Source organism: Plectrocnemia conspersa, unplaced genomic scaffold (genome assembly GCF_051122295.1).
Source record: "Plectrocnemia conspersa isolate PC_06_02 unplaced genomic scaffold, ASM5112229v1 ptg000008l, whole genome shotgun sequence".
Taxonomy (NCBI): Eukaryota; Metazoa; Arthropoda; class Insecta; order Trichoptera; family Polycentropodidae; genus Plectrocnemia; species Plectrocnemia conspersa.
The window spans coordinates 25,905,947-25,929,652 of NW_028277172.1; the positions used below are offsets into that span (position 1 = coordinate 25,905,947).

A 23,706-nucleotide genomic window follows, 5' to 3' on the forward strand; every position below is an offset into this window, starting at 1 on the left:
TCCAGGCTTAATATAATACAAGTCGTAATTTTCATTTAAAAAATTAACTGAGTAAAAATAAATTCGAAATTTATTTTTAAAAAAATAATAAAATGTCAAAAACTGCAACAATGACTGTGCCTCAAAAACAAATAATTAACTAAAAAATATAAAAAAAAATTTTTATTTTTATTAAAAAACATTTTTTTCTAAAATGTTTTTTAGCGAAGAAACGATTTTTTATTTTTTTGCATAACCACCATTTTTAAACAAAATGTTAAATAAAGCTGGCTAACATTAATATCTGATATGTTTAAAAGGGTAATTTTTGCAAAAAAAAATATGTTAATATAATAAAAGCAGTAAAAGCAGTAGCAGTAAGTTATTGCGTCCTTAATTTTAACTAAATTCCATACATAAACCTATTTTTTTCAGACACAGTGTGTTTTTATAAAAAATTAAGTTAGGTCACTAGGGCGGTGCAACGGGTGCAAGATACCAAGGCTGCATATTATGAGGGGGTCCAATTTTTTTAAGAAAATATTTTGAACCTTTTTTAAAAATTAATAATTTTAATTGTTTTTTTTCAAATTGTAACTTTATATACTATGAAACATTTTATTGTTTTCGTAAAATATTTTAATGGCGCTAAAGAAAAACCATTCAAATTTTTTTTTATAAAAAAATATTAAAAATAAAAAAAAATTGGACCCCCTCATAATACGTAGCCTATGTACCTTGCACCCGTTGCACCGTCTTAGTGACCGCCTTCTTGTGTACCTGGAAATATTAAATTAAGAACGCGTGAACATACATTAATATTTTCCCTTAAACAAAATTCTTTTGAGTTATGCTAGGTTAGGGTACGATAACACATAGCCTAACCTAGCCTAACTCAACCTAATTCAATTCCTTATAAAAAATCGTTTTGCCTAAAAATATTAGGTTTATGTATGGAATCTTAGGACAAGATAACTTCCGCCACTTTTATTATATCAGCATAATTTTTTTTTGACAAAAAATAGACCGTGTAAACATTTCAGCTATATTCACCATTTTGTTTCAAAAGGGTGACTATTCAAAAAACCGTATTTTTGCTCAAAATCATTTTACAGAAAAAAGTAAAGGAAGTGAAATTGTTTTAATATCAAAATAAAAGCAAAATTTAAATTTAAAAAACGATTTTTTCACATTTTTGTCAATTATTACACGATCACTGCCACAGTTTTAAACATTTTAAATTTTGTAAAGTTTACGTTGATGCGTTGACCTAAGCGATTCGCTGTAAAGCAATAAGAACAAACAATTCATAAATTAAGTTTTAGATGCTCAATGTATCTCAAATTCCTGGCATAATGACATCATACATTTTTATCGTTACATTGGTCAAACCCGTGTGAAATATTTATAAATACGGTGTTTTATATTTATTGAAACACAGAACTATTTAGCATGTCGAGCGAAGCTTAGCTCTGATTTCGAAAGTATAATATATTATATGAAATAATAGATCTTTTGATATTTGCTTTTAAATTTTAATTAGCTAAGAGCAACGAGTGGTGCATAAAAAAATATCAGGGTCTCTATAACCACTTCCAAGAAAAGTGTTTTCACCTTCATTAAAGTTTAAAGACTCCAGGAAGAAAGTTGGAAGAAAAATATGATTGTAATCAGTGAAAGCTCGGTTTAAATGAAGCGAATAATTAACGATACTCGATTTACATAAAGTTGAAAAACATGGAACAGTGTACTTAGTTAATCAATGACCGGAGTATATGAAGCTTAGTCGTTTAATAGCGAACTTAATCTATGTAGAATCGCTGTCGGTGTCTCATCTCCATACTGTAATGTAAATATAGTAATTAATAGGTAAATTTTTAAAATTCACCATTAAAAAACAACCTAATCTCCATACTGTAATAATAGAATCATATAAAAAATATCTTAAATTAAAATAGAAAGTTATATTAAATTATGAAAAAAATCTTTAAACCACCAAAATTTAACAAAATCGATATCTACGATCAAATTCTTAAATCAGGTTATGTCTATGGCGCATAATTACTAAAAATGTGCGAAACAGTGCCACGATAAGAGACGTACATTGTAACCTAGGTGTCACTACATCGAAGCAATATAGATAACTTAAAAATACGACTTTATATAACTTACCCCTTCAAATATATCAAGTTATCTCATTTAGTAATAATGAGTGTATAATTTAAAATAAAGCTTATTTAGTATTCATAAATAACATTAATAAATAAATATAAGTCAATTATTGGTTGTATATGTAGACCAGTTCTAATATAAAAAAAAAATTCTTAGAAAATGACTAGAATTTAAGGCACACAACTTGCTACATTTATTCAATGAGAACTATGACGACAAAAATTAGGGTTAATAAAATATTTTACTTTTAAAAAAAATAAAAATAACTGTGATTTTAAACATGGCTGTTTATGTCAGCGTAACTAATTTGTTCTATGTTTTTACCTTTTGATTTCTTGCATGCAAATTTAAGGCTATCTCTCTGTTCCTTACGAGTGATTTTAAAATACCAATAAATTAGCTGTTGCTATGAGTATATCAAATAAATATTGTTATTTTAAATATAAAACAAATGTATCAAAAATACTATAGTAACTGAAAGTAAATAAAGTTATAATAATATTTAGACATACAACCCCAAATCGATTTTATTTATTTAACTCACTTACGCAGATAGATAGATAGATCAACCAGTCAGTATTATACAAATATTGACCAACTTTCCTCAATACTAAATTTATTTTCATAAAATCACATCCAGCACCGATTAAACGAATTTTATTTGCATTTTAGGTGTACTTGTTCTCCCACGATTTGGTCTACCGGTACGTTGGGAGCACTGGAGTGGCTCTTGTGCAGCTCTTGGCTTACGTGAGCTCCTGCTGCAACCCAATCACTTACTGCTTCATGAATAAGAAGTTTAGGCAAGCATTTCTGTCTATATTCGACTGCTACCGTTGTACAAGGTTAGTACCATTATTATATTTTTATTATTTTACGTAACCGTTGCCATGTAAGTGAATGTGAATTCAGGTCGTATTGATCAAACTTTTTGTAATTGCTATAATAATGTGCGTGACATTAGGTTTATTTTAAAAATCCTATTAAAATAAGACTTAATCATTATTAAGTAGTTTATAAAAGTGTTTGGAACAAATAAATTTAAACAAAAAATAATATATATCTCAATTTGCTTGTATTTAATACATAAACTGAATTTTTATGTTTTTTTTAATTAAATAAATATATTTAAGTGTTAAATTAATGAAACAAAGTCAAAAATACATCAAGTAATATGCTTTAAAGATTTAAAAAAAATTATTAACTATTAGATATTTACCTATATTACATTTTATAAATTTATTAATAGAGATAATGTTAAAATTTTTTTTTAATAGATGAAAAATATTAGTTTTAATTATAGTATCTATATAAAAACTAATACAATCACCCTTCGATTTACGCGGTACTTGTTTTACGTAGTTTCAATTTTACGTGGCTAAGAAAAGAAATTAAAAAAAAAATATTCAGTTTGATACGTGTAGCAAGACGATGTACAAACGCTTGAGTTAATGTCTTAATTTCACTTCTTGCACTTGACTTACATATGGAACCTCTCCCACTGACCATGCAGTGGGAGTGTATTCTGAGTTGCATTTTGCAGTGCCCGCGTGTCGTTAAGCATTTTACTTGCTTACTTTATAATTTAATAAATTGTTAAAAAGTACACGCAAATATTTTTATTAAAAATTTCGTTTTTACCTTTTACGTTTTTAAAAGCATATTTATTTTTTTGCGTTTTAAAACCAAATGAGTGTGACTTTTTAGCTAAAATACACGTTAAAAAAGCTAGTACCAGTTATTTTATAGGCATATCTATTAATTAACAAATATCTTGGAAGTCTAAGAGTTTTCAATGGAGTGCCGAAGTAAATTATTGTCTGCTTTAATTTAATCTATGATGTACTCTTGTAATAATGACTCTTTAGCGCCTTTCTTGGTGCGTCTCTGCTCGCGTCTTCCTCCGTCTGCCTTTTGCTTTCTCTCTCTCCGCTCTCTCTCCTATCATTTTTTGGAGACAGCTTTGGCGAATTGCAGATAAGGATGTTCGCACACGCAAATGTGTACCCTAATAATAAAACACTACCAGATACATATTTCGGCGATCGTCAACATAAGGGTAGAAGCACAATAGTATTTTGCGCATGGTAAAACGCTATCGCGCATCCTTTTCACATAAAGAGTTCTTCTGTTAAGACGCATGTGCTTATAGGTGATGCGTAGAATAATAACAATTAATAACGCAATTTTTAATCCCAATAGTTTTTTCCATTCTTAGTGCATTCTTTTTGAAACGATCTTGTATTTATTTTTATTTGTTTAAAATAGTCAGTAACATAACGTCTAAATTATTTATGCAGATTAAAATAACTTTAAATGAGCTTTTGGTACATATGTTTTATATATACTTAATATTAAAATAATATTTATTAAAAGCAAAAACAATAAATTTTATCAACAACAAAAATCGACAAAATAGATAAGGATTTAAATCATATAATCTTACTTTTAATTTAAATAATCTAATATTTAAAGCAAAATAATGTAAAATTATTATCAAATGTGATAGACACCTAATATTTTTTAATAATCATACTATATCAAAAATATGCTTAAGAAAACAATTTAGAATAGCTTTCAACCCTTTTTCAATTGTAAAAACAGAATCTATATACAATAGAAACAATCACTTATAAACAGCTAAACTGGTGGAAAAGTTTATAAAAACTTTTGTTTTTGCTCATCCTTGGTACCTGTTTTTGCTAAATTATATTTTTTATGTTTGCTAATTTACGTATGCCATTTAAAAATACTTTTTCATTATATTATTTATTAATAACGGTAAGTTGTAATTTTTAAAGCATATAAAACATGGAACTCTTTACATTCCAAAGTATATTTTTAAAACTAAGCACTCGCAATTTTTATAAGACCTTGCTCATTTATTGAGATCACTAAAAACGAACACAAAGCATTGACATATAAAAGGTTAGGAAGCTATGAAAGCATATTGTAATAACGTTTTTTTGTGTTTATCGAACACTATCTATATTTAAATTTCAATAACGAATCAATATAAAAAAATACTCAGATGAAGTAACACGTCACCTATTAAATTAATTAGAAACCCTATCCATGTACCTTAAAACCATTCCCATGTGATACAAATACCTGATTTTCACTGATTGGTTCCCCCACGTCTTTAACAAGGGTTTTACGTGGGTCAGCATAAATAATGACCTTGAACGTATCTTTATCAGCCTTTAAAAATCGCTATGTCTTGGTTTATAAATGGATTATCTCAGAAGCGTATCTTAAAATTTCAGTTGCATACTGACATTTCATTCAGACCTGTATGTTGTACATAATGTAGTTTCTTATTATTTTTAAACTACTAATACTAAATAAAGAGTACAATTTATTAAAAATATTTCATCAACTTATATAGATAAAAAATATAGTTTGAAATTATTTTTACCTACTCTTGAAAACAATGTTTAATTAGAATTAAAATTGCTGTAATTTCCAAATATTTTATTTAAGTTCATATTTACCGAGGATAGAATAAATTGAAAGTTTGTAAATCAACCTAACGAAAATTTGATGAATATTTATCGACAGTCAAAGTTTATATAGTATATAAATATCTTATATTTTAGTTTGATCTTTAAATTAATTTAATACGTGTAAACTTAAGTTAATTGCACATGGTCTATGAAATATAAAACAAAGGTAAATTTTGATTTCAAATTACAGTCACTCGTATTTTCCTATTGAAATTTCCCATAGGGATGCCCCGTAAAGTAAATTGTTAGCGGCATAAGGGTAATAAACCATTTAATGAAATGTGTGGTTTAATTTTCGTCATTTATTTGCCGTAAGTTTCCCTTACCTTTCAACTAATATAGTAGTATATAAGGTATATATTTAAATATGTTAAATTTGCATTACAATATCATGTTTTATAATACCAATAAATTCAAGTCAAATATGCCAGAACAGCAAGTTTTTGCGACGTGTATTTTATTAAAAAGTAAAGATTTATCGTCGCAGAGGTCTAACACATTTTTTTCTGTTTAATATTTTTTAAATTATGGTTATATAATATATTGACGTTTTTCTACTAAATTCTGTAAATTTAGGTTGTCATGCGACTCAATATGAAAAAATAGGTATAGAGCTTTCTATCTTTCGCGAGCGAGATTGAAATTTTCCCCTTTCAAAGAGCTAACGATCCGATTCGTTATCGAAATAATTTCACAAAAAGCAATTAACAAATTTTCGCGTTTGGCAAAAAATACGATAATTACCTCGATTACAGCCATCGCTCTTCCCTAACGAGTGAATTTAATAATATATATTCGCAAAGGGTTCGAATAAAAGAACTTGCTTTTAATTCTTTGCGTTCGTGTTTTTTATTATCAAACCCTAATTTATCAATTTTAAAATATTTTTCATCATAATATCAAATTTCAACCCTCTCTATAATAATTTAATTATTATCGAACCCATCAAGGAAATTTTCTTAAAATATATTATATAAAAATATGAAAGATCACCTCTCATTAAAAATTTAATAAATTTGCCTCAAGCCAAATACGTTTACATTTATTATATAATCATTATAATTAATCACGTTATTTAATAAAATCTGAGCCTCTTCAATGCTCTTTTCTATTGATTATTACATATCCTCTCCATTGTTACAACTTTTTTCATTTCTAAAGCTTAATCAGGATAATAACATTTACGGTAAAGTTTTTTGACAAAAAAAATATGCTCCAGAATAGTTTCTACTCGGATGTAATTAATTTAACCTATTCAATGCCCGTTTCATTAAGCAAATACTAATTAAAGTTGCGTAATGGAAACGTAAGCTTATTATGGCCATAAATGTTTATACAATAGACCGAATAGATAACATCGTATTAAATTAATACATTGTCTTAGATGCTGTATAATATGCACAACTATATATTCCGTATGTAATATGTTTTTAAAAACAGGTGTTTTACAAATGACACAATAAATATCTTACATATTATATAAAGTACTACAATAATATAATATTTGCACTACAAACTTAAAAAAATAGTATAATAAGAGTAGTATAATATATGATACAAATTATTTTAATAATAAAAACAGATACACATACGTTTATTACTAGTCAAAAAACGATAATAAAAGGTAGACAGTTATATATAAAAAAAGTTTGTTTAAAAAAATATTGTATGGAAGTGAGAATATATATAAAAATATTTCTAGAACAACCCGCAGGAAAAAAATGGCTGGTTTTTTTAATAGAATAAGTTTTTTTTTATATTAAGCGTGTCTACCCATAACTGAGTATAAGCAGCAGCATTATCCTAAACTAATATAACTAATTTAAATTATCTTAACAAATGTCACAACGACAAATAATTCCATGGTTGTATGTTTAATAATCACTAATTAGTTTGTGTTGTTGTTCAAGTGTGTGCTGCTGCTCGGACAACGGTCACCAAAGTGAGGGTCGCTCTCAGGGACGAGGGTTGACCAGGGGCGGTAGAACTACCCCTCAAAACGTGTCCGACGTCTCGGGAAACGACTCAACCATGTACCTGGGAAGGGCTAGCACCCTTTGCCGATCTGGTGAGTAATAAGTTCTTCCCTTTCCATCTCACTAAACTATCGAGGCTTACTCCAAACGGCAGTTAACAATTGAAATTTCGAGTTACGGTAAACTACGCCGCGAACAACCCTTGCCTCGTTACTTACATTAATTAATTAATAATTTATATATCAATAAAATATTAGGGGGCTAAAATTATATCAATATTTGTATTTATTTATTTTAAAAAAAATTGATAAAAATTATTAGATTTTTTATTGATTTTATACTTAAAATAATCTGCATCATTGATTATTTTTTAGTCGCTCATCCTATAAATAAAGTTATAATTTAATTCGGTACTTATTAGGAGAGAAATAAATATGTTAAAATATTATTATGTCTAAGCGTAATTGAGAAAAGTGGTTAAACCTCTTGAGCTCCATGCGTGTCAGCTTCCGGTTGCCAACTTACTTACTTCCGTAAATGTAACGCGACCGAAAGTGTCATCGCATATTTAACCAACGGACCGTAAACTGTTAGTTAAAATTGATTCTAGGCGACGACGTTTACAAATTTTGCATAACGATAACACGCCCAGCGAATTTTCGCCCACTCTGTTGTTTACACGAGCGTGTAAACAAAACAGATAATAGCAATTAGAATATCGGTATGTGGATTTATGAATGGGTTGAATAATTAAATATTGTGGTAAATCAGAAACGCTTGACACTCAAAAATAAATTTAAAAATACTACATTTTTGCCAACGTATTTTCTGAAATAAGCCTAGTTTATGACATTCCATTATTCTCACTCCACAATATATGTAGCTGTAAAAAGATGTTCCATTTTGCACCAATGAAGTATATGTATTATATACTATACCATTTAGTCTTTGAAATCGTTCAGCCCATAAAATTATTATAGGAAATCAAACTTTGAAAAAACGCTTTAGGGCATGGGTCTGCAACCTTTTCAATTTTTAAAGACATGATTTTTTTATTATTTTTTTTTTTATTTGTAGATTTTTTCACTTCGAGGGTTCTTTAGTTAAGAAATAGATATAGTATTAATGTAAATATATGCTTATAAGTATTATTTTATTAAGATGTTACTAATAAACTATATAACTAATCAACGTATTGATAAGTTGCTCAACATGAAATCGACTGTACTTTATTTTCATTTTTCGTAATGATTTGTAATCGTAAACGTCGCAAAACTACTTCGGTTTCATAACGTATTTTTAGAAATGTCTTGACTTATCCTTATCGTAAATTGTATCATTAAGCTCTCTACTAATTGAGAGCGGCGTATATGAGCTGACTTTCGGGGTCGGTCAGCAAAGAAATAAAACATTCACCCGTCAACCAGTAGTAAAGGTTTACCTTTCATGAATCTAAAATTATGTTAACCTCACATTAATGTTTTTATATCAATTCAAACAAACTGCTCGAAATATAATTTATATTTTTTTTTTTTTTAAATATTTTAATAATAATAATAATAATTTTACAAAAATACTAATTCTATATATACTATTTATGTAACTGGTTTATAAAAAAATAAAACGTTATAGGGCATAATTTAAAAACAAAACTAATAAAACTTACGTTCAATTCCCTAAATGTTTGGAGCAAATAATAATATATATATAATAAATAATACGTTGCCTTTAACTTTTAAAGTAATATGTGCTTTGGCATTTTGTGCTTGTATTTAAATTTAAGATTGTTTTAATGGTAGTGATTTTGCAAAATATTTTTATAATATTTTCTTGTAAGAAAATAACAGTGTTGGTTTTTAAAGACTAGCATGCATTTTTTACAAATATTAAAAAATATATATTATATAGTATTTTAATATTTATTTCAAATGGCTAACAATCTAGAAAAAAATATAATAATATTTTAACTCTGCACCTAGCAAGCATATGTTAAAATGAATTAAACTATTTTTTATACTATATTTTTATATTTTTATAGTTAGTCTTATTTTATTAGGGCCGCAATGGCGGCAAACCCTTTAGAGCAAAGTTCCAAAGTGTGTTTAATAAATTTAAACTGAAAGTCCAGGTGTAAGCTCAAGTATTTAACGTTTGTTTTTAATTATCGTTACTGTCCTGGTAATTTTGGAAAAATAGTGGCAGAGTTATTTTAATTTTCTACATCCCAAATTATTTATTTAAGATTTCAAATGATTTTTGCGCTTTTTTCGCGATTGATTTAAAGCCATAAGCCAAGTTAAAACGCTTAAAAAAGATAAGAACTGAAACATTGATATGAAAACGTTTTTGCAAATTAAATCAGAAAGATTTAAATTATCAATCGCGAATGCCATTACAAATAATAACCAATAACTACCACTCTTATTCCAGTCCAGTACAGTTCACTAAATCTTATATACGAAAGCACAAGCAACAACGATCCCTTTTTCAGATACTTCTATATTTATTCTTTAGAGCTATCAGATCTTTAAGATCTCCTCAATTTGAACTTGCTAAGATTATAAGAACTAAGCGAGAGTTTGACCCAAGATTAGAGCATCGAAGATCGCAGAAGCCACTGCTTCTCTCTTCGCATCCTTTGGTCCAACTCGACGCACACACAGCAATATAAACATTTACAAAATATTTTACAACTTGTTTTAAATTCATAAAAAATCTTCTTTTATATGAATAGTCTAACTTGAATTAAAATTATTATTAAAATAGAATTCCATGTTATTAAAATACAAACCAATTTAATATAAACTTAGTATCTAACTTATTTTATTTTATAATTAAATGCGTAGCGAAATAAATAAGGGAAGATCAAATAGAAATGATTATTAAAAATATTAGTAGACATTCTCTTTAATTAAATTTACATGCAAATAAACAAATATTTACAAATACAGCAAATAATTTAAAATGTATAGGTTTATTTTTTTATACGCTTAGCAAATAAATTTAAGGTAGTTTATCAAATAAGTTACAATATATATTTTGAGAGGACATTTATAGGTGATTTAGGTTGCCATAAGTTAATAATAACGATAAACCGCTTTATCTGTAAATTTTTGACGCACGTTAAGCTCATAACCGATTAAATTGCCTACGGTGCTTTTCATATGTAAATATTATATTATAGATTTAATAATAAGCCATAATTTTCTGAAAAAATATAAAATTTAATACAGATGAATAAAAAAATTGAAGGCCATTAAAATATAGTTTTATTTCGGAACCCATTTTCCTTACGTCTCTCGCTCTCTTTATTTTTTATTTGCTTAAATAAACAACAACTCCTGCAAATCAGAAAGGGCTCATAAATCAAAACCCTTCTCCGCGTTCAACGTGCTTTTTATCAGTAAATCTTGGTACGTTTTTTAAATATTTATTAAAAAATGTCAACTCATTGTCTTCATCATGTGCCGTTTTCCAAATGGAAATTGCGCAACAAAAGATCGATCTTATAAGCATAATCTAATAGAATTCGTTGCTTTTTACACGTGCCTTTACATTTCGGTATTCAGTAAAAGGGTTGATTTAATTCCAAGTTTAATTGCAAACCGATTTTCATTCAAGTGACGTTCTCTGCTTTTAAAATGTTTAAAAGCTCTCTAGCCATAAATTTCCATAGACTCTAATTAACGCTTTTTTGATATATGTTATTAAATTTAAATCAATGTCCTATATAAAATTTATAAATAACTGCTAATATATAAAACTAGAAGTTCTGTTACAAAAGTCAAAATTAATAATTTAAATAATAAATAATCTTTAATATTTATAAATAATTGTATAAATTCTGACTCGTTTTTTAATTTTTACGATTTATCGTCAAACTATTTTTTTCAGTTTATAGCACAGGATTTTTTTATATATTTATATTAATTACCTTATTTTTAATACATATATACTGTTTTTAATTTTTGTAAGCCTAATTTATATTTTACCGAAATTAATGAAATGGAAAAATTGACAAAGTAAACTTTTGCTATTTACAACCCAAAAATAACTTTTTCAATTTATTTGTTGTTTTATAAGTCTCTATTATTTTATATTTATCCCGCTTTAAGCACCATTTTATACTGATTAATCTTAAAACATATTTATATTCAGATAAAATTGATTTCAATTTTGATTCTGTTTTCTTAGCGAAAACTTCTTTAACAAAACAAAGAAGTAAAAACACTGCGAGAAGCCTTGCAAATGTTTTATTTTGCTTATTTTTATTATATAAGCAATCACATTAATATCCAAAATAATAAATTATGGTACACTCCACATTTTATTGTATACGTAATTTTATCGAAAAGTACGCAGCAGAAATTCTGAAAAACATAATATGTTGTAGATAAACAATATTGCTTAAATCAAATCTTCGTAAATGTCATACATATATTATAGAATATTATCATGAATATGAACTCTTCATGCGAGCTTTTTGAATGGCTGTGTGTGTGTGTTGGTAATTACGAAAAAGCTGTGTGCTTTGTTGTCACATGGGATACACGCACGTGTGTCTTGGACGTTATTTTGTGATGAGATAACAATTTTGAACAGCACTGAACATAAACATAGCTCATTATGCAAACATCCCGCGTGAGAGTCAGTTGTTTGAGACCCTTACTTGTGTTTGACTAGGACTCTAATGCTATTTTGTTAGTTGATGAATAAATATTTTAGTATCAAACGCAGATTACTGATAGCGCTTATCGTTTTGTCGGATAACATATAATAAGGTTATGTTTCAGTGTATCTCAATATACATTTTATTGCAATTAAAAATTATTACAGATTATTATTAATTATTTATTCATGTTTTTTACGTTCATTATATTTTTACAAAAAAGTAAAAGCAAAAGCGATATTGTAATTTCATAAAGAATTATATTATATTATTATGCGTAGCACATATTTAATTTATCAATAACTTGGATATAGTATAATAAATATAAATTATAATAAAAAAGTTTTAATCAAATTCAATTTTATTTAAAATGTTCTTTGACAAAAGATTATACTGTAAAAATATTTTCAATGTAAATTTTATATATTTTATTATTGGGCACTACAAAAATCTTACATAGGTTTTCTCATTCAATTATAGTTATCAGTTTCTTTAGTAAAAAAATTGTTTGTCAAAGGTCGAAATAAATAGATAATATAAAAAATAATTTAATTTTCATATTTTTTTAATATTTATTGAGAAACAGTTTCGACCTCTTTACTTTTTTTTTAATGATGGAATAGTTGGACCAACACTAAATTTATTAAGAAGCGATTTAAATAATAGACAACAAGTAGTAGTGATAAATGGTATCCAAAGTGAATATGAGGTGGTCAAATGTGGAATTCCACAGGGTTCTATTTTAGGTCCATTACTATTTAATTTGTACATTAATGATTTAACTCTATGTAAACTTACAGGAAGGATTCAACTGTATGCTGATGATACAGTGTTAATATATAACTCTAAAACATATAAAGACATGCAAAACAACATGCAGAATGATTTGATCCATATTAATGAATGGATGAGACAAAACAAATTAACAATTAATGAAAAAAAAACAAATTATATGATATTTAATGATGATGTTAACATTTCTCTTAATGTAAATAACTCTCTAATTAAAAAAAGTGATAATATAAGATTCTTAGGTCTGCTGTTAGATAAAAATTTAAATTTTTATAATCATATTGATTATATAATAAAAAAAATTTTACCAATGTCAAAAATTTTATACAGGTTTCAAAATATTTTATCATATAAAACTAGATTAAGCATTTATTTTTCACACATTCATAGTCATCTAACATATATGTCTTGCGTCTGGGGGTTTACAAGTAAGTTTAAAATAAAATCACTTCAGGTGATTCAAAATAGTGCCATAAAAAATTTATTGAATTTACCGTTTGACACTCACACTAAAGACATATATATAAAAACAAAAATTTTACCTATAACTATCCTTCCAAAATATGAATTAATAATTATAACAAAAAAAATGTTAGAGGGAAAATCAATTATAAATACAAAATTTAATATTAGAAAAGAATTACACAAATATGAAATTAGATCTGCATATGATCTTCACATCCCTCAACCATTTTCTGTAAAGTTTGGAACAAATTCTCTAAAATATATAGCTTTCAAAACATATAATGATTTACCAGCATCAATCAAAAATAACTTTAAAGAAATTAAAAATTATTTTTTAAATAAATTCATAGAACTTTAAAAAAAAAAAAAAAAAAAAAAAAAATGTATATATATGTTTATTGTTTGTACATTTATATGTATATGTGCATATGTATGGATGTATGTATATGTGTATGTAGACATGAAACTGTAAACTAAATGTATCCGTAGAATGAGTAATCTTATACTCATGCGGAATTATGTTAATAAATTAAAAAAAAAAAAAAAAAAAAAAAACGGAATTGATATTTTTTTTTCATATTTACTTTTTTTATTTTAAGACTATTTCGATTTATATCTATGTGTGTAAAAAAAATTATTGTATATTATAGAACATTTTTGCTCTAATTTTTTCTTCTGTATGTTTTTAAACGCAGTTAAAAAAATATTTTTTTTATTTCTTCTTGTTTTAATTTATGTTTAAAATATTTGTTTACCTTAAATTTTTTAAATCGCAAAAAAATTAATTAAACAATTAATAATAAATCTACATAAACGCAAATAATAAAAAAATAGCGCAACGTATTTAGTTATATTAACTTTATAAATAAAGTAATTCATACTTATATGAAAGCAACAATAACTAAAATTGGTTTATAAAAGACGCCCGAAAAACATTTTTACCGATTTCTGATCTTATCATAATTCTCATAAAAAGTAGTTGAAATTTATTAATTAATTTAAAATATTATTAAGCATTGTAAAATGTATTATGAATTAGCTTTTATTTGTAATAATATTATATTTTCATTATTGACGTATGTTATATATTTTTTTACAAATTGAATATTCTACGCACAATGTTATTTAGCCTCTCCAGTGGTTCTAAATTGTTTCTAATTTGATATTTTATTTTTTTTAACAGAAGTGGTTGTGCTGGAAGCGGAGGATCGTGTTTAGCATCGCGCCCGAGGGCGCCCCCGCCGCCGTCGTCGCCACACTCAGCGTCACACGCCTAGCACAGGTTAAAAAAAATATTTTTAAAAAGTTAAAATATTCCAAAACCCATTAGCGGTATTCTAAAAATACACATACATATATCTACAATATACAAGATCACTATATTAGGGCTTAAATTGATTAAACACATAGTACTTAAGTCCACTTATCTATTGATTTTTTTATTTATTTTTTATCCAACATGTATTTTATTATTTTTATTAAATAATGATGTATTTGCTTTTATTTTACTATGAGGCTTTATAATTATTAACGCAAAGGAAGTAATTAAACAATGCTTTTAGGTAGGGTTAAGAAATGTATGGTGCAATAATTACGATCAAATTAAAACCACGCAAAATTTAGCGCTAATAACCCAACAGTTTTGGACCCCCAAAGTATCAAACAAACATTTAAGGTGAGGGTTGCTCTAACTAAATGGAAACAACAAAAATAGCTGTTGCGAAGTTTGCTCGCGTTTCTTTTACGCAACATTGTTGATTTATTTCTCTACTAGATGTGTAAAGAAAAGTGGGTTATATGCGACAATAGAAAGCGATCTGCATAACTATAACAAATCTATGACAAAAATAAAGCTCTATAACATCTTTCAAAAATAGAATTACATCGTAAAAAAATTATGGTGACTGATGGTTTGCATTCAGAGCAATCTGCTGTTTTTTTAATTCGACATATAGTTCAAAATCACTAAGATGTGCAAAGTCAGTATTTTTTTTCGTGATAGATTATGTCTTTAAAAATTATATAAGTTGGATTGTGGCATATGGTCTCATTCACAATACTTTGCGAACAGTTTCATATTAAATTCAAGTCCTCAATTACAGACTGTTATTGAAAGAGCTCACCAATTTTATTAACTCTAGAATTATTACTTCTAAAATATACACATAAAATTATAAATTAAATATTATTAACATATTCTGACTCCAGTGGTATTAATTTAGTAAAATGATAGTTTTTGCGTATATTGTTTTAAATTTAGACACAATCAATTATCTGTAAAATTATTAAGAAGTTATTTACAAAAAATGTCTGTATATGGTTAATATTAAAATATTACCAAAAAAGACACCGGGGGATAAATAGATAAAAATTTGGGTCATTCGTGAAATTTTACAAAATGCCCTTGAGTTAGGAAATTGACATCTGTTCTACATTGTTTTTTAGATTTTAAATTGCTATTTTTTAAGAAACATTGTAACAGATGATAATAAATATGTCATCTATAATAATCCAAAGATAAAAATCATTTGCTTTCTCCAAATGAATTACTTATTTCTGCCCCATTACTGTGTGTGATATGATTTTCTGTGACCAATTTATTATGAATTGGTAAAACCTGACGCAGATCAAGTCATACATTTGCATTTGCTTTGTTAAACCAGATTTATTGATCAAAATTAAATTTAATAATAATAGAAGAGGGTGCAAAATACCAGACTTGCATCCTTTCAGAATATAGTCTGGGATAAAATCTGGTCCTGAAGAAAATATTGACTTCAGCCTGCTAAATCCGTATTCCATATCAACTAAACTAAAGGTTTTGATTGGTAGCAAAGATAACCATGAATGCTGTGTCTCATCGTAATTAGAAGTAAAATCTAAATGTGAATACAACTTGAAAATATCTAGCAAATCCAACGGAAATCTCTTCAGAACCTTCCAAATTGATACTGTTCCAACTTATCGATGACAACAAGGAGTGGCCGTCTCGTATTAAGAATTTTCTTGGATCTAAAATTAACGATTTTTTACAGTCTGTAATATAATCATGAAATCAAGGTACGAAATTATTCATAGATGAAAGAGTTTCGTGTTTTTTTACGTATGACGTGCTTTTTACTAAGAACTGCAATTATTTCTTCCGAGAACCATATTGGATAAATTCTGTTAGTCGTTGTATATCTTCTAGAAAACCATTCATCAAAAATACCATAAATTATATATTTATAAAAAAACATTTAGAGCGGAACCAATATCAATTTTTTGATACAATTGTGTCTAATTGTAGAACGTCGGCACGATGAATTAACTTGTTCTGCAAATCGCAAAAACTATTTTTTATAGAATAATGTATTTTTATGCGATTTTTTATCTTGATTGAACCATATTATATTTAAAAAAAAATTAATATTTTTTTTACTTTTTACAAGCTGACAATTTCAATTTTTGTATATTATCTATTTTTTACTATTAATTTTATTAACTAGCGCATAAATCTAGGAGTCGATAAGTATGTTTACTTTTGAATACATATAGTGCTTGCAATTTAATTATGAAGCATATTTGAGAGTCGCTGGTTTATAGAGTATCTATTTTGAAATTGTTCAACCGATAATAATGGCCAATATCGAAGTGTTTGCTGCTTCTCGTTCAACATTTATGTATGCTTTGTACTTGAAAATAGTGTTGCAAGACTACAATTTATATATTTTATAGTCGTATCAAACTACTGTTCGATCTATGTAGAGAATAAAAGTGCTTTAATACTGTTCTAAGTCCGTCTTACAAAAAGCAATCTTAAGTTCCCGGAGGAAAATTTATTATTTGTGTCACTTTTCCGTAACAATTTAAAAAATCGCTAGTAAGGTATGTTAAATAAAAATTGTAGGACAAACTACTTGTGTTATAAATAAGTATTATTATAATAATAATAAAAAGTTATTTCTAATAAATTGACAGAAAATATATCAAAGCATAGGTAATTTTATTTCCACAAATTTTTATTGACCTGATCTGTATTTTTTTTTGCTAGTATGTGTAATTTTTAATAATAATAACGAATTTATTAAAATTCATAATAGTTTTATAAAAATTGCTAAATCATAATCATATCTGATAAATTAAATAAAAAAATAATGCGTAATTTTTTTTTTTTTTTTTATATAATATTCTATAATCAGTATAAAAAATATATATCCTGAAACACCGCACATTTAATCTAATAATTACAAGACAACTGTAAAATATATCAATGAATTATATTTTTTTTTAATAATCTTTCGTTGTAATATGACGATATTAAGACGAATGCGTGACAACCGGGTAAACACAATCAATACATACTAAATAAGTAGTGGGATAACAAACTGAAATTAAAGTCTGTAAATATATTAAATATTATGCCGAGTTAGCTCTATTTAGTTTTTAATTTTCATCACGATATTCATCCATGAGATTAGGAAAATCAAGGAAAACCATATCTGTGCTAATCAATCGAAATTTTAATTATATAATAATTACTATTTAACATATTTAAAAACTTTAAAATCAAATTTATAAATTTAAATGTAGTTTTTTTTTATTTAATCCTATGTAGAATAAATTGTTGAAAGTTTGACACATGGAATTCGAACCCTAGACTTTCAGATATTAGTCACCGACTCATATCATTTCTCTATTGATCCAATTATACGTATGTATGTACTAGTATAACTAATATAAATATGTTTAGTTTGAATAATCATTGTATTCAAATTAAATCATTGTATTCAAATTAAACCAGTTACCACCATATAATTCAAATCAAAATTATATATGTACATTTATATTTCGTTACTTTTCAGTCGTTTACAGAACAGATTCATGCATATTTTAACTGCGATTCGCTGACTTTTACAATCCGGCGATATATCTTGAAATTTATTCGTGTCTCGTTGAATTTTAATTCAGTAATAAATTTATCTGGTTTAACTTTTAGCACACATACGGTTTTGTACCAGAGATAGAACGGATGAATTATTTTTCCCAGTTTTCCATCCCTGGACGTTCGTCCCTTGTGTCGAAATTATTATTTGCGGTAGTATTGTGTTTTTAGATATCGAATACACCGTTTCCGAATACAATAAATTACTTTTGCTCTATTGTGCGCTTCGGGAATAAACTTTCGACGCTCGTTTCCGAAAAAGGTATTTCGACCATATCGAATTTTAATTTGTTTGCTCGTTTTGCGTTTGTTTAATGTTTCATTATTGTAATCAATATTGAATTTGTTTAATAAATAACTTTGCGCAAAGGATACTTCAAGGATCGAAAATTAATTGAACTCGCATTCGCGAAATGGAAATTTTGACGTGAGTGTTAATTTGTAACAAAACTGGATTAGCATGCTTCTACAAATTTTCGTTTTAACTTATTTCGAACGGGTTTAATTACTCCATTTGCCTTGAATTAACAACTTCTGTGTCGATACATAGCAAACAATAATTAAATAACATGATATTGTAACAATGAAATTTGTAACGCTGCCTTTCTATGAAGCTTGAAACCTATTAAGTTGAGTCATAAAATGGTATAAGGTTAATAATTATTTTTTTTCTATACCATAAAGCAGTTTTACTGTAACAGAGTATTGTACATAATGATTTTTATATATTTTAAACTTTATTTTTCATACATAAAAATATTTATTTGAGACTATTACATATACAATATAATAAATTATATGTTTCACACATATGCATATTCATTTGAAACACTACTGAAGTAACCATATGAAAAATATGATATAATAATAATGCCACTACTTATAATATAAACATTTATTAAAGCCTAGAATATTTAAAAAAAATAAATGGACCGAATTTATGTGATTGAAAATATCATTGTTGCCCAACTTTTCCTTTCTTAGAAACAGCGAAATAATTTAATAAGATGTATACTAAATTAAAATAATGAAACAAGTTCCATATTAAATCTAAAAATAGAGACGTTAGACTCCTCCCTTTTCCCCATGGTACATAAACCAGAATGCCATCACAATTTTTTACTATTCCGTTCTGAATTTTACTTACAACTTTCACTTTGACTTTTACTTATAATACGCAAGAGTTCCTATTATATTATAATAATAAAAACAGTGCATAAATAGCTCAAACAACCTTTTAAAGACCAAGAAAAGCAGCAGCTTTTATCTTGTCTCTTGCCTTTATTTTAAACCCAATCTTTCGAGTGACTTAAACTTATATAATTGCATAAATTGTATGACGTTTTTTAAATTTAGACTTTTGGAACAGTAAACATTTAGGAGAATTTGGAAAAAAAAATTATATGATTAAAGTGCAGCTGAACTGAAATTGAAAGCGTCGTTTAGTTATTTATTAGTTTGTCTTGACTTCATTTACTTGGCCTTAACAATCATACTTATAACTTGGTCTTAACGTCTAAATAAGTAGCTATTATTTTAAGCAATATATTTCAATTACTTTATCCTATATTTATGAAAAAGACAATTGTGTTATATATATAAAAAAAAAGTATTCTTACAAACGTCTTTTTAATAATTAAAAATATATGTTCTTAATTAACAAAACCTAAGCTTAAGTCAAGTTTGTAGAGCATATTATCATTTTAATTAGCAAAGCTAAAAAATATAATTTACACTAAAAATGTTAAATTTTTGACACCACAAATTATTTTGTTAATGTAAGTTCTAAGTGTTGCAATTTAAATTTTAAAACATATTTTCGATATCTAATGTGTGGAGTTTTACATTAAATAAAACCTAAGAAATTCATTAACATAATTTGTTAAAAATAAGGCAGCTACTATAAAAGTGCCGTATTTTTTAATCTTAGGATCGTGTGACTGAGGTGTCACAATCTTCGTTGGTGCAGCTCTAAAAGCTGCATTGTTTAATCACGTTCATTAATGAGATATAGCCTTTTTTATTAGCCCAGATCGGCCAAGGGCGAAGCCCAGGCGGCAGATCTTTCCCAGCTTTGTATTATTTTTATTTTTAAAACATTGTTATTTGCAAAACATTGGCGAATAATTTGCATTATTAAATAAAAATGGATTGAAATGAGCTTTTGTTTTATTATTATATTTTATTTTAAAAAATTCATATTTTTTGTGTAAAATTATTAATTTAATTAACTCACATTTTATTTGCGTTTAATGTCAATGTTTATTAATAGCAATAATGTTTCATACAATATTCATATTTAGGTATATATTTTATTTAACCCATCTTGTACATACATATACATAACCTTCAAATAAAGAGCTCCTTTTATACGATGTTGCAAAAGTAACGGCATAAATGTATGTAAATGACACAGGGTTCGCACCAAAGGCAACATTCACGTACCACCAAAGCTCACGCCCTTATTAACCCTTAACCGCATGAATATATTCTACCTCCTTGTCGTTTTGCTAAGTTTATCTAAGGCATATGTGAATTTTTTTATTATTTTTTCAGGTGATAGAGGCGGCCCCGGACGACGCGTCGTTCCATTACCGAATCAGCTGGGCTCGGCCGGGACGTCCCGAACCTCCGGGAGCCCTGTACGAGTAAAAGCTTTCAGGGCGAGGTGCAGCACCCTCTAAAAATATTGGAATTTTATTATTTAAATAATATTTAAATACAACTTTAAGTGTATACAGCAAAGAAGGACCGCGAACGATAAAGTCAAAAGTGCGTATTTTTTATTACAAAATAATTGCGATGATAAGAACGGTGCTTAAGTGAAAACGAGTGCGTCCATTTGTTCTTTTTTATTACATTTTTCGTGTTTCATATTATACATCATAAAATAGCCCTTAAAGCTCTGCTTCTTAATAATAAATTAACTCGGAAATAAAATAATATCATAAAGCAAATTTATGTTGTAAGACAATAACATTTTTACTGACATAAATATAGCTTATATTTTACTCATTCATAAAAACAGAAAGTTTGTATTGCATAAAAATATATATGTATTATTTTTTGCATTTTTATTTTAATTATATATATTTTTTTTTTATTTTTAAAATCAAAATGTAATAAATAATACTGTTTCATTTCAATATTGATGATATTAAATTGATGTATACACAAATTTATTAAAATTATTATATTTAAATAAGAATTGCATGTATTAAATATTAAAATATGATAGCGACATATATTTTGTTCAAACAAGGTTGCTTTTATATTGACACTGGAACAGTGGATAGCTCACTAAGTGCAGGCTCTCTGGTAACGCATCTGGAAGTAAGGTCTCTGGGGGGAGCGTTCTCTGAAGAGCGTAGGTCTAATGGCGCATGCGATTTTTTTTTTTTGCTTTGCTGCAACTCTAGTGACCGCAACGCCGATGGTGAAGCTTCTACAAATTTTTAACCTTCATTAATGGATCTGACTAAGCAAGAGTGTCTTGAAAGGCATAGACTTTTTAAGCGCACTCTGGTGACTTTTAAAGACCAAAACGGTAGTTTTTCTCTGATTTCTACGTATGTTTTCAACAACAACTCAGCCGCAATTATCTGCTCAGATATTTTTTATTATTGTCTTTTAAGCCATCAAATCAGAAAAAGAGAATAAACGTCGCTTTCTTAATGAATTATATTTTTTATTGATACCATTTGTAGTTTTATGCAATTTTTATTATAAAATATATTTATAAAATAAAACATATTTATTTATACTTTTCAATAATTGTGTATCAATTATTAATTTCCAATAATCTGACTCTAATCAAACATATTATCTTACATATTGGCGTTTCTCACATATTTTTAATAATAGATCACCACTCAACTTTAAATTTCATTAACGAATTCCTACGAATCGTACACGTCTATACATATATTCATTTTCCAATACTCGATAAGGAGAGAAAGGCAGTTCATGGAAATATTGCCATGAATTGAATTAAAACTTGTGCCTAATGGCATTCTAAAGTTTGCAACGAATTATTCACCTTATTTACTAATATAATACATAATTAATCTTATTTATTTTATTCGCTATTGTTTAAAGTTCACTACAATATTTGCTTTTAAATTTAATGTATGTATGTTTAAACTTGAAAATGTATTAAAAATATTATATATATTATATAATAAAAAAAGTGAGAATCACATTGATGCTGAATATAAATATCTTTATTTATTATTTACATCAGAGCTTTAAGGGAAATTTTAATTTTTATATTGGCAATTTTAAATTATGATGCTCGGAACCGAATTTTTAATGTCTTACAATTGAAATATTTTGCATACTTCAACACATTTAACCATGCAAATATTCGAAATATTATATAAATAAATTTTTATGTTAACTTCGCAATTTATTGTATATTTATTTCTCTAATTCTGTTTAATATTATTAATAATTATTTGAGACTGAGAAAAGTTTAGTATATGTGGTTGAATAAAATATTTAAGCTACAAAGTTAATATTAAAACGCTATTTAATAAATGTTTTTTGTATAAAATAAATAGAAATAAAAAAAAGATAGGCTATGGATTGAAATAACAATCAAAATTAATATTATAGTATAGCCTATAAGCTTTTTCTAATAAAAAAGTTTCAGTGTTTTCAGATAAGCTTATAATTGCGTATTAAATCACAGACTCGTGGAAAACGTGATTTCTTACTAATGAAAATTCTGTAAACATTTTCTCGACGCCCAGTAAATCGAGTACTATTTATTTTATTTATCAAATGTGTGAAATTAGACACGTAAATAAAATGACGTAATACGCATACGCACAAATTTGATTTAGTAATAAATAAAAAGTTAAGAAGTTAATTCTGTAAGTTAAAAAATAAAATATATTTATGAAACTATTTGATAATCAACGATATTTTTGTATTTAAATTAAACTAAGTATTGTACATTATCTGTCTATTTATAATCATGTATCAAATCGTATATTTAATATATTGTAATTTACATATATAACGTGTGCAATTAAGAGTGTGTAATGATATTTATAATTTTTATATGTATGTTTCTTGTGATGATCTAATTAAAAAAATATCTGTTTTATGCATATGCTATATGAAATTTTGTATCTGAAATTCAAATATAATTAAATAAAATAATTATGTGTTTTATTATTAATTTTTTAATAATTTAATAAACATTTTAATTTTATT

The 23,706-nt window shown here is 26.5% G+C and overlaps 1 protein-coding gene across 1 annotated transcript in view; it reads left to right on the forward strand.

The window, feature by feature from the left end:
* Window positions 1–23,494, forward strand: part of LOC148233561 (cholecystokinin receptor type A-like) — a 75,635-nt gene extending 52,141 nt beyond the window's left edge. The window contains exons 8-11 of the mRNA XM_088189692.1: window positions 2,824–2,996; window positions 7,568–7,725; window positions 14,743–14,841; window positions 21,040–23,494. Of these exons, the coding sequence (XP_088045818.1) occupies window positions 2,824–2,996; window positions 7,568–7,725; window positions 14,743–14,777 (366 nt within the window). The 3' untranslated portion in view covers window positions 14,778–14,841; window positions 21,040–23,494. The remainder of the gene's footprint in view (window positions 1–2,823; window positions 2,997–7,567; window positions 7,726–14,742; window positions 14,842–21,039) is intronic.
* Window positions 23,495–23,706: the final 212 nt, after the last annotated feature.